At 41.7% G+C, this 11,707-nt stretch overlaps 1 protein-coding gene across 2 annotated transcripts in view; it reads right to left on the bottom strand.

The window, feature by feature from the left end:
• ERG (ETS transcription factor ERG) overlaps positions 1 to 11,707 on the bottom strand; it is a 45,412-nt gene that overhangs the window by 20,009 nt on the left and 13,696 nt on the right. For both annotated transcript variants that reach the window (XM_089512001.1, XM_089512002.1), the window contains exons 2-3: positions 5,984 to 6,135; positions 208 to 411 (exon numbers count right to left, since the gene is read on the bottom strand). In XM_089512001.1, the coding sequence (XP_089368127.1) occupies positions 208 to 411; positions 5,984 to 6,135 (356 nt within the window). The remainder of the gene's footprint in view (positions 1 to 207; positions 412 to 5,983; positions 6,136 to 11,707) is intronic.

Genomic DNA, 11,707 nt, shown 5'->3' with positions numbered 1-11,707 from the left:
ATTACTACAAATTATGTAGATTATATTCACAACCTAATTTTGGGTCTTTGCAATCCCTAAAATAGTTGATATTTTCTTAATCTGAAATCTAGACACAGAACACTGTGAGCATAGTATTTAAAGCTGAAAACTGTAATAAGCATTAGAGTAAAAAAATACAGTGGACAAAAACTTTTAAATATTTATAAATATATGAAAAGTTCTTACTTTCTCTGAGGTAGTGTAGGTGTGAGAGGAGAATGTCTGCATTATAGCTTGGTGTGAGCCTCTGGAAGTCATCTTTGGTCATCTTGCACAATTCCTTCCCATCAATATTCTGAAACAACAGAATATCCACATCTGGGAGACTATATTCTTTGACAGCCCATTCCAACCACTGGCGTACATGGTCTGTGCTCCACAGCATGGGATCTGTTTTGAAAGGCAGAAAGTTTCATAGTGTTATGTTCTGGATTACTATTACTACTACAAAACTGATTGGCTGGAATTTTTTCCATGGTATATGTGTATTATCTAGTTTGACCATCCAGCAGTAAACTTACACCTTTAAGCAAATCAACTGAATTTTTAAGGACCTGATTTTCATTACATTTTCTCATCCAATTCATAGTACAATTTTCTCTCCCCCCACCTCGTGTGTGTGTGTGTGTGTGTGTGTGTGTGTGAGGTGAGGGGAGGGAGAGAAAGAATGCACAAAAAATATAACTGGGGTGAGAAAATTTTATTATGACAAAGTCCTATCCACTGATCTTACAAGACTAATAATTCACAGCTAAGCAATGGGTATGTGAGAGGGAATGTGAATATGTGTATATGTGCATATGTACACATGTGTTTGCTTTTGTTTTGCCACATCATCCTGCAAACTGAAATGGCTGTGTATAAATGAAAACATCTGGCAGTCAGACACAGAGCTTTATCCACATATTTATTGTTCAGCTCAGCAGACAGCTGCTTATGCCCACAGACCTCTTGCTCCTTGAAGTACATTTGCATCTACTGTATATATGCTTAAAACAGATGTGGATAAGATGAAACTGTTTATGACCAGTTGCAGTTCAAAAACTGGGATATGTATCAATATTCAGGGAGGGTTTTTTAGCCCACAAGAACAAAATGCTTTAGGAGAGAATATGATTTCACAGCCTGCTTCTGAAAAAAATCAAGCCCTATATGACTGTGTAGATTATGCAAGAAGCATATAGTTTGACAAATAACTGACAGAATTACAGCTTGCAATGTTAGCCACAGCTAATGTTCTTGCAGTTTTTTGCTACTGCATAACTGCAAGAATATTAAGCAAGAAGAAAAAATGTTTCACTTAATTCTTTTTTATAGTATTCTGAGTAAACCCTTCTTTTCCATTAATATTTTGACCCATACAAGTGGCCACCTGTGTATGTCACTATTGAAAATATTGTTGCTGTGAATTACTTTGGCCTCATGTGAACACAGTCCCCCCCATCCACAAAGTATCCATCCATTTAATACACAGCAACAAGGTATACCAACAATGCACAGTACGCAAGAAAGCCATTTTTGTGCTGAAAATTAAATTACAAGAAAAGCTGGCAGATCATTAGTTCCCTCTTCTTCATTAGCCAGTATGCATCCTGGACTATCATCTACTTGTTCATTGTAATTCTTTTCAGAGAAATATGTGGGTCTTGTAAATATAATCTGTGATCTGATGATGTTCCTTTGTGGGATTCTGCAGCTCCCCCTCCTCCTCTTTTTCAGGCTTTTGTGCTGAGTAACAGATTACACATCAGGAATCAGATGTTGTAACACTCCCATTCTTTTAAGTGCAAACCATGGGTCCCTGCCTTTATTTTATACAAAAAGAGTTTTCTGGAGAGAGGTATGCATGTAAACCACACTGGTTATGTCTAATTTCATGACCAACTAAAAATCCTGTCACTGTTATGTTGTGCTCTCATACTAATGCCAGTCCTTGCTTCATGAATTGTCAAAAAATCCCACAAACATCCCCACCAAGGCACTAAGGTGAAAGTGATCAGAAGTCTACTTCTGGCTTTGAATAATTGATATGGTCAAGATTCTACATCAGGACTAGTACTGTACCTGTAACAGATCGCTTCAAAAACTGACCTCTTAATACATGCAGCCCTGACACTAGAATAAATACTGAGGCACTGGGGAGCAGGATGGTGAGAAATGATGCATCCAGCCTTCTTTTGGTACTAAGGTATGATGCTACAAGTGACGTCAGGGACTCTTGCATCTCAAGAAATAATTCTGTTGGGGCTGCATGGCTTAAAATCATCAGGTTGGAGGAGACCACAAGGGCCATCCAGTCAAATTCCCAGGCATCAAAGCATCCCTGACAGGTGGCCATCCAGCCTGCCTCTGCTTAAAGACCTCCAAAGAAGGAGACTCCACCACACTCCAAGGGAGTGTGTTCCACCACTGAACAGCTCTTATTGTCAGGAAGTTCCTTCTAATGTTGAGGTGGAATCTCTTCTCCTATAGCTGGCATTCATTGCTCTGTTTTCTAGTCTTTGGATCAGCAGAAAACAATCTTGCTCCATCCTTAATGTGACAGTCCTTCAAATACTTAAACAGGGTTATCATATCACCTCTTAGCCATCTCTTTTCCAGGCTTAACATATCCAGCGCCCTAAGTCTTTCCTCATAAGGCATGGTTTCCAGACCCTTCAACATTTTGGTGGCTCTCCTTTGTCAACATCCTTTTTGAATTGTGATACCCAGAACTGGACACAGTATTCCAAATGAGGCCTAACCAGAGCAGAATAGAGTGGCACTTTTACTTCCCTTGATCAAGACACTATGCTTCAGTTGATGCAGCCTATAATAGCATTAGCCTTTTTAGCTAATACATCACACTGTTGATTCATGTTCAACTTGTGGTCTACTAGGACTCCTAGATCCCTTTCACATGTCGTCTTGTTAAGCCAGGTATCCTCCATCCTATATCTATGTATTTCATTTTTTTGCTCTAAGTGCAGTACCTTACATTTCTCCATTTTGAAGTTCATTTTATTAGCTTTGGTCCAGCTTTCTAATCTATGAAGGCCATTTTGAATTTTGATCCTGTCCTCTGGGATATTAGCTGCTCCTCCTTTATCTGCAATTTTGATGAGCATGCCCTCTATTCCTTCATCCAAGTCATTGATAAAGCTGTTGAATAGCACTGGGCACAGGACACAGCCCTGTGGCAACCCACTTGTCACTCCTCTCCGTGATGAAGAGGTTCCGTTGTTGAGTACTCTTTGGGTTCAGCCGGTCAACCAATTACAAATCCACTTAATAACTATATTGTCTAGCTTGTTTGCAAGAATACCATGGAGGACCTTGTCAAAGTCCTTACTGAAATCAAAATATGCTACAGCATTCCCTTCATCTACCAAACTGGTAATTTTAGCCAAAAAAGGAAATCAGATTAGTCTGGCATAACTTGTTTCTCAAAAACCCATGTTGACTTTTTGTGATTATGGCCTTGCTTTCTAAGTGTTCACAGACTCTGTTTAATTATCTGCTTTAGAAGCTTTCCTGGTATTGATGGCAGACTAACTGGGTAATAATTGTTGGAATCCTCTCCCGCCCCCGTCCCCCCCTTTCTTAAAGATAGGGACACCTTTTGCCCTCCTCTGGTCTGCTGGGACTTCTCCTGTTCTCCAGGAGTTCTCAAAAATTGTTGACAATGGCTCTGAGATTACATTTGCCAATTCTTTTAATATCTTTGGATGCAGTTCATCTGGTCCCAGAGACGTAAATTCATTTAGATTAACCAGGCATTTTTCCTATTCTGTCCTCTGCTCCATTTTTCTCAGGCTGAGCACTCTTTTCATTTTCTGAGAAGACTGGGGCAAAGAAGTGATTGAGTAATTCTGCCTTTTCTCTGTCCTCTGTTAGCATTTTGCCATCTTCTGCATACAATGACCCTATCATTTCCTTCTTCTTCCTTTTGCTATGGACATACCCCCAAAAGCCCTTTTTGTTATTCTTAACCTCTCTAGCAAGCCTGAGGTCACTCTGTGATTTTGCCTTTCTTACTTTACCACTACATGTGCTAGCTTTTTCTTTGCATTTCTCCATGGTGATTTCCCCCCTTTTCCATTTTTTTTATTCATCTCCCATTTAAAACTTAGTTCCTCTGGAAGTTCTTTAGTCATCCATCCTGGTTTCATGAGACACCTCCCATTTTTCTTCCTCATTGGAACTGTTTTAAATTGTGTCTTCAGTATCTCCTTTTGAGAAACTCCCATCCATCCTGAACTCCCTTCTCTTTTAGTATTCCTGATCAGGGGATCAGCCCCAATATTTCCTTAAGTTTACCGAAATCAGCTCTCCTAAAGTCTAGAATGTGTGTCTGACTATGCTTGGCTTCTCCTTTCCACTGTAAAACAAACTCCAGAAGAACATGATCATTCCCACCTAAGGATCCCACCACTTGCACCCCATTAACCAGGTCATCCATGTTGATTAGGATCAGATCTAAAATAGCTGACCCCCTTGTGGCCTTTTCCACCTTTTGGACAATGAAATTGTCTTCCAGACAAATGAGGAATTTGCTACATCTTAGAGGTTTGGCTGAGTTTGACTTCTAGCAAATATCAGGATAGTTAAAGTTATCCATTACTACTATATTTATCTTTTATGAGTATGCGGTCCTTGCATTTGCATGCTTTTGAACTACTAAGTTGGCGGAAGCTGGGACTAGTGATGGGAGCTCACCCCATCAGGAGGCACTCCTTTATTACTACATTCCAATCATGAGACTCATCCCACCAGCCATTAGTGATGCCTATTATTTCATATTTGCTTTGTTGTTCTAGAAGTTCAAGTTCCATCTTGCTTATTTCCCATGCTCTGTGCATTAGTGTAGAGACATCTAAGACCATGTGTCTTGCTTCCTGTGTAATTTTTTTTTGCCTCTCATTGTTGGGTGCTTGCACTGTTTGCCTTGTTCCCTCTATGACAGTTTGACTATTTTCTCCAGCCCTTTTGCCTTCCAAAATACTGTCTCCCTTAAAAATCCTCAAGTCAGTCCTCAAAATGATTCAATGGCCGGTTACACACTGGCAGTTGGGACGTCCGCAGGACGTCCCATTTTAAAAAAGGGGCGTCTCTTCTAGACACCCCTGGGTCTAATACGGACTGTGTCCGTACAATATGGCGCTGGCCCTTCTACATGGCCGGCGCCATATTGACGTATCGGACGCTGAGCGTCTGAACATCGCGCGGCGCTAATGATGTCACGAATGCGCCCTTGGCGCTTCGCGACGTCATCAGTGCGCCGCGGAAAGAAGCTCCATTTTGGAGCTTCTTTTTTGCTCCGCGCGGGAGTCACGCGGTGTGACTGCTACGGCTCCCGCACAGAGTAAGCGGCAGTGGCAGCAGACCGCCGCAAAGCGGCGGTCTGTAGCCCGCCAATGAAAGTAAAAGTGAATTCACAGAATTCAAGCTTGCCTAGTGAGGACACAAGAGTGAGCCTTCTCAGTGGCTGCTCCTACCCTCTGGAACTCCCTTCTGTAGGAGGCAAGGCATGAACCTTCCCTGCTTTTCTTTCACTATCAAGCAAAGCATTCTTATTTAAGAATGGTTTTCATGCTTAAGCAGGCAAGGTATTTAATACAGATGTATGTTTAATTTGTTTTTAACTTTAGTATAATTTATAATCAGTTTTATAATGTTTTAAAGTGGTGTACATGAACATCCACGGATTCTGGTATCCACTGCAAGTTCTGGAACCAAAATCCAGCAGATACCAAGGGCCCATTGTAAGAACCAATTAGTTTGAATACCAAGTCTTTTCATGATACAGTCAAAATTAATCTCCAGTGATTTCTAAAGAGACAAATGAACCACATGCACAAATCTCCATCTGAAATCATTATGAAACTAAGAATAGGTTTAATTGGATGGATTGTGGCCCCACTGTTTATCAGTGGGACATATTCTATTCAAAATATTTATTTTAATACATTTATTTTCTCACCCGCAGGAACAATAACTCTCCGTTCATTGGTGGTCATGTTTGGTGGTGGGATGTGCTTTTCTTCCATATAGTTTCCATAATTCATAGCAACGTTTTCTGTGCTGTTAGCCATCTTCCCTCCTTTTGACACACTGCAATTATCAGGGGAATTCCTATGGAAATAGTTGAAGTTTTCATGGGTAACAAGTAATGAGCGTTAGTGTTTTTATTTTATTTTTCAGTAAATACAGTTCACAAGAGAAAAGTATGTTGCAAGATGTTTTTTGCATGATGCTCGCCATAGTAACTCTCAATATCTCAGTATATGTTAAACAATCCTGTTTCTGGTGGCTATTCCTGGTGGATGCAGAGTCCATAAAACACTAATGTTGTACAACATTTGACTCTGTGTATTAAAAGAAAAAGAAAATGATGGAAAAAATGGAAACTAAGATTAAGTATGGATGTGTAGGCTAAAATATTAGACCTGATAAAGTTCTTACCAACTTTTAAAAATAAGTACACTGTCTTACTACATTGGTACAAAAATCAATAAGACACAAAATAAAAATATGATAATTCAGCATATAATAACATGTAAAAAACAGCCTTAACGCCAGCAGTAGATAAATCCCTACTGCTCAACAATTGGTAGCCACAATGGCTAAAATATCAAAACAGAGTAAACTTACTCAGCTCTCCCCAGAGAATTACAGAACATTTGTTATCTGAAAATTTTAACACTCTGAATGTTTCTCTACTAAATGTCTTACAAAGGTAGGATCCAATACAGACTCTCCTGAGAATGCATTAATGTTGGAAAGATGGTCTGGGAAGATCAACTCCCAGAAGGTACACTGGGTCATTTTCTTTTCTTTTGAGATTGGTAGCTAACAATAAGCTTCTTAAATTGGGCCTTGAAAAAAGTAGGCAAGTTTAGAAGGACCACACCTCTGTCTTAGGTTTTTTTATTTTTTTAAAAAATATTAATATACATACCTATGACAAATCAAGCCTGAACACGCCCTAGAAGCCAAGATGACTAAACTGAGACTGTTGTATTTTGGACTTATAACAAGAAGACATGACACATCAGAAAATGCAATAATGCTTCAGAAGGGAGAAATAGGGAAATGAGACCACATTCCAGATGGATAGTATCAATAAAGGAAGCCATGTTCTCGAGTCTGCAAGACCTGAGCTGGGTGGTTGATGACAGGGTGACTTGGAAGCCTCAATATTCACAGGTTGCTATAAGTAAAAGTCAACTTGATGGCAGTTAACAATATCCTGCTTTTCTTCCAATGAATTCAAGATGATGCTCATGGGTTTCCTCCTCCCCATTTAATCCTCACAACAGACCTGTAAGCCTGGGTCAGACTGACAGAGATTGCCCCAAGATCACTCAGGGCCAAAACAGATGGGCAAAATACCACAGGCCAACTCCATGGTATCCTGCCTGCAGTTTCTACCTGGATCAGTCCAGTGTTCATCCGCCTGCTGCTGCATCATGGCACTGTGTGCCCTTTACCAGCTGCTGCCATTGTATCTGTCTGAAAGGCTCCTGCTACAGCACATAAAGACAGAAAAGGGTGCCTGGCTACACCTAGATGGCCATGCAATCCCTTCTGACATCAAAGGCCACAACAGGGGCCTTCAGGATGGACACAACAACAGCAACAGATAAGGTGCATGAGGAGCCATCTGGTCTGCCCATTGTCACCACAAAGTTTTCTTTAAACTCTGAACCAAAGAGCTGGCATTTTTGGAATGGATTAAAGTCTCTTTGGACTGAGATTGGTCCAGGGCTGCAGGATCGGCATCTGCGCCCAGCCTAGGGCTAATGTCTGTGTTTTCTAGACAGGATGGCATCAGAGCAGGAGGAAAGCAGGCCTTTTAGTTCATGCACATGGGGTGACGATTAATTTTATTACTCAGTAGAGAGGAGCATCTGGATCCCCCAAATCCCAGCCCAACAGACTAACCACTATACCACATTGGCTCTATGGTCTGAATATTCCTGTTAATGTGGGGAATTGTTTAACATTCTGTACCATCAGTAGCTTCTAAACCCTTTTCAAGAGCTGATCCATATACTGTGACAAATCTAAAATGTTAAACTGGGCATAGATGAATAGTAGCAAGAACATGCGTCTCTCCCACAGAAGGAAATAGCTGGGTAAAAAGAAAGAAAGAAAGAAAGAAAGACAGACAGACAGACTCTGGGTAGTGTAAGGCAAGGCATGGACATCTAGAGAAGATCTGCAGTCACACAGCTTTTATACATTCAGCAAAAACTTTTAAAGTTAACATTCCACAGATAATCTCTCAGTGGTATTCTAATGGCAGCACAATGTTCCCTCTGTTGGATAGGGGAATGATATTTTATTAGACAGAAACAATTGGTTATAAATTCACAAGCTATAAAACAGCTTAAATTAAACAAACAACATTTTAATTAAGAATTCCTAGGGGAAATGAAATTACATAGCATGAGGATGTTTTTGATGATCACAGGAAAATGTCACCAGCAGTTCTGCCTCATTTCTGGCCTCTTTCCTCCACCATTACTGCCTCTTACATATCTAAAGTGGCCATTCACCAGTGCAACACAGCTTGTAGATATTTAACCCTATTCCTCTCAATTCAACATGGTACTTTTAGATCCTGGACTTAATGGTCTCACCAGGGCAGAGGTGTATGTATCTGTTTCATAAATGTATGTATGTTTTGTCAGTTGTGAAACACACAATAGTTATTTCTCTTCTGATCGCTCCCTTTAATTCTGCCATTTCATCCTTTTTAAACTACATTCTTGACCCCTGAGAGAACAAAGCACACTCACTTTGGAGATAATGACTAGTATGGAATCAAGTACAGTATATACAGAACTGATGCGGAGCGACACAGTGGCTTAGTGGTTAAGACACTGACTCTGATGACTGCAAGGTTGACATACCGGCAGTTTGAGACCAAGTGCCACATGACAGAGTGAGCTCCCATCAATAGTCCCAGCTTCTGCCAACTTAGCAGTTTGAAAGCATGTAAAAGTGCAAGTAGATAAACAGGGAACACTTTGGTGGGAAGGTAATAGCATTCTGTGCAGTCATGCTGGCCACATGACCATGGAAGTCATCTTTGATAACACTGGCCCCCTCGGCTTAGTAACAGTGATGAGTACCCTATAGTCAGACACAACTAGACAAACTTGTCAAAGGGGAAACCTTTACCTTTATATACAGAAACAGAATTGCAACTTATTATTTTTAATTCTGAAATGCACTATAAATTCTACTGCAGATGTGTCAGCTGAGTTTACCAAGCCAACTTACAGCACAGTCTGAGGAAGATGCACTCAGATGCAGCCAACACAATATCATAGCTGAGTACGGAAACAAAAGCTCCCATCTTTTGGTATTGGCAATGCACTGATGACTTTACAACCTTTAAAGAAGAACTCACAGGCACAGTTGATTCATCCAAAGCCCTTGGAAGCTTTATCTTCAGTTGCAATATGATACAAATATATACAAACTCTCCTCTCCGACTTCTTATCAACTTTTGTGTCTGATTTAAACCAACTCCCAGCTTCAAATCACAACAACACAAACAACACAACCAACCCAAAACTTGAAACCTGGTCCACTTACATAGTGTGTAGGCTATGAGTCATCATCTGGTGCCACAAAGCTTGATGCAACCTCTGCAGAAAGTTTGCATAATCACATGTGCTCTGAATCAACATTCTATGTCTGTCCCATAGAATGTGTGTCACCTGTTACTCAAAATATTTCCTCAGTTTAGTAAAGGCATATTTCTCCAACAGGATGTAGTCCCCATCCACATCTTCACCCCAAATAAGGCAGAGGTGAAATAATTGTACTGGTAAACTTTGTGGGACCAAAATTAATAAAGTGGTGTTTTTATAAATGAAATTCCTTCAAATTACCAGTATCGATTTCCCTTGAAAAGATCTTGGAATGTAATATAAAATTCTTGCTGTAACAATGAAGGACATCATCAGGTGTTAGACTGCTATGAACAATTGCACGTTGAAAGTACAATAAACATTTTTGAGTACTTTCTTTAAAAGACTGTGATAGCAATCAGCATTTGGCAGACTTCTTAGAGTTGCTAGGGTGGGTCTCTCAACTTAATATAAACAGGAAAAGATGAGAAAAGGAGAAATCAGCATTTCTTAATGTAATCAAGAAGTTTGTGATCTAGAAATTTACCTTAACAATTAACTGAGGAAAGTGACTGACTTTAGATGTCACATGAGCTCCACACGAGAGTATCCACACATGCACACAAATACTACCCAAGTGTCTCTGAAACGATAAACCTTGGAAACATTCTAAGTCATAAGGAAAGTTGCTTTTGAAGAAGAACTAAATGAGGACACCGTGGCCCGTTACAAATGGGCAGGAAAACACGCGCGGAGCTTCCACACCCCCTAACCCTAGTGTGCGCTCCGCGCGCACAAAATGACAGCGGCCGTTCCACATGGCCGCCGCCATGAGGACATCATGACCGCGCCGCCTCTATACGGGGCGACGCAGACGTGACGTCCTCGCTCCGCGCCAGGGCGCTTAGTGCGCCCTTAGCGCAGAGCAGGAAGGAGCTCTGTTTCAGAGCTCCTTCCTGGTTTGGTCCGCTGGGTGCAGCCTTCACACGGCTGCGCCCAGCGGACCAAAGGAGAAAGGGGCCAAGTGGCCCTTTTCTCCTCCTCCCCGACACTGCGGGGTGTCCTTAGGGCTTGAAGCCCCAAGGACACCCCTTTCCAGGCTGCGGGGAAGGGGCCTTTTGCTGCTTCCCCGCAGCCTGGAAAGCGGCGGATCGGGGCCTCAGCAGCTGCCACTCTGGACGCTGAGGCCCCGATACCCTGGGGAAAGGGATGGGTGCAGCCCGCCCCAAACAGGCAGTCTGTAACCCACCTGTATTTTTACATGTGGAACCTCTACTACCCACCAAGGATAACTCGTCTGCACTGCAGCCAGATTACTTACACATATTTAACTCAAAGGATTGGTGTAGTAGCCTCCTAAGAGGCAATTAATGTTTTTCATACTCTTTAAATCATCTGCTTTCCTTGAAATAAACATAGAAGAAATTATTGGAAAAACCACCATCTTGCATGTTTACTCCAGAAAATTCTAGCCATGTAAATGTAAGTGGGCTCTCAATCACTGGGTATGTAGTAGTAGTGAGGTTTTTGCTATTTGAAGCAAAGTAATATTTTGGAAATGGTGATAATGTTTGATAAAGTGGAAGGCAAGAGGAAAAGGAGGAGACTGATCACAGATGGCTTAATTCCATCAAGGAAGCCATGTCCCTGTGTTTGCAAGATCTGAGCAGTGCAGTTGATGATGGGGCTATTGGAAAGTCTCTTATTCATAGAGTTGCTATAAGTCAAAGCAGTGGAGGAGTGCAGGGGGTGCAGCCTGCACCAGTTGGTACCCTATAAGAGGGGTGACACCCGGTGGGGGCTTTCCACTGTGAATGGTGCTGTGTTGCTGCTGGCACCCACCCCTTCTTCTTCATTGCTGAGGAGGAAGCCAAGGTAGTGGAAGAGGAAGTGAGGCAAATGTGCTCCACCCAGCTCCCTTCTCATGAGGAAGATGCATGGAGGTGAACGAGGGGTGAGCCCAGCCCTCCTGCTTTTGCATCCGTATGGCTTCCTTGTGAGGAGGGGGCCACATGGAGGTGAAGGTGGGATGAGCCTCTCTCCCCTTCCCTTCTGTC

Source organism: Sceloporus occidentalis, unplaced genomic scaffold, assembly GCF_023333645.1.
Source record: "Sceloporus occidentalis isolate IW3139 unplaced genomic scaffold, rSceOcc1.0.p SCAF_2, whole genome shotgun sequence".
Classification (NCBI taxonomy): domain Eukaryota; kingdom Metazoa; phylum Chordata; class Lepidosauria; order Squamata; family Phrynosomatidae; genus Sceloporus; species Sceloporus occidentalis.
Note: the sequence above shows the minus strand (reverse complement) of the source record. Positions and strands in the feature narration are given on the sequence as shown.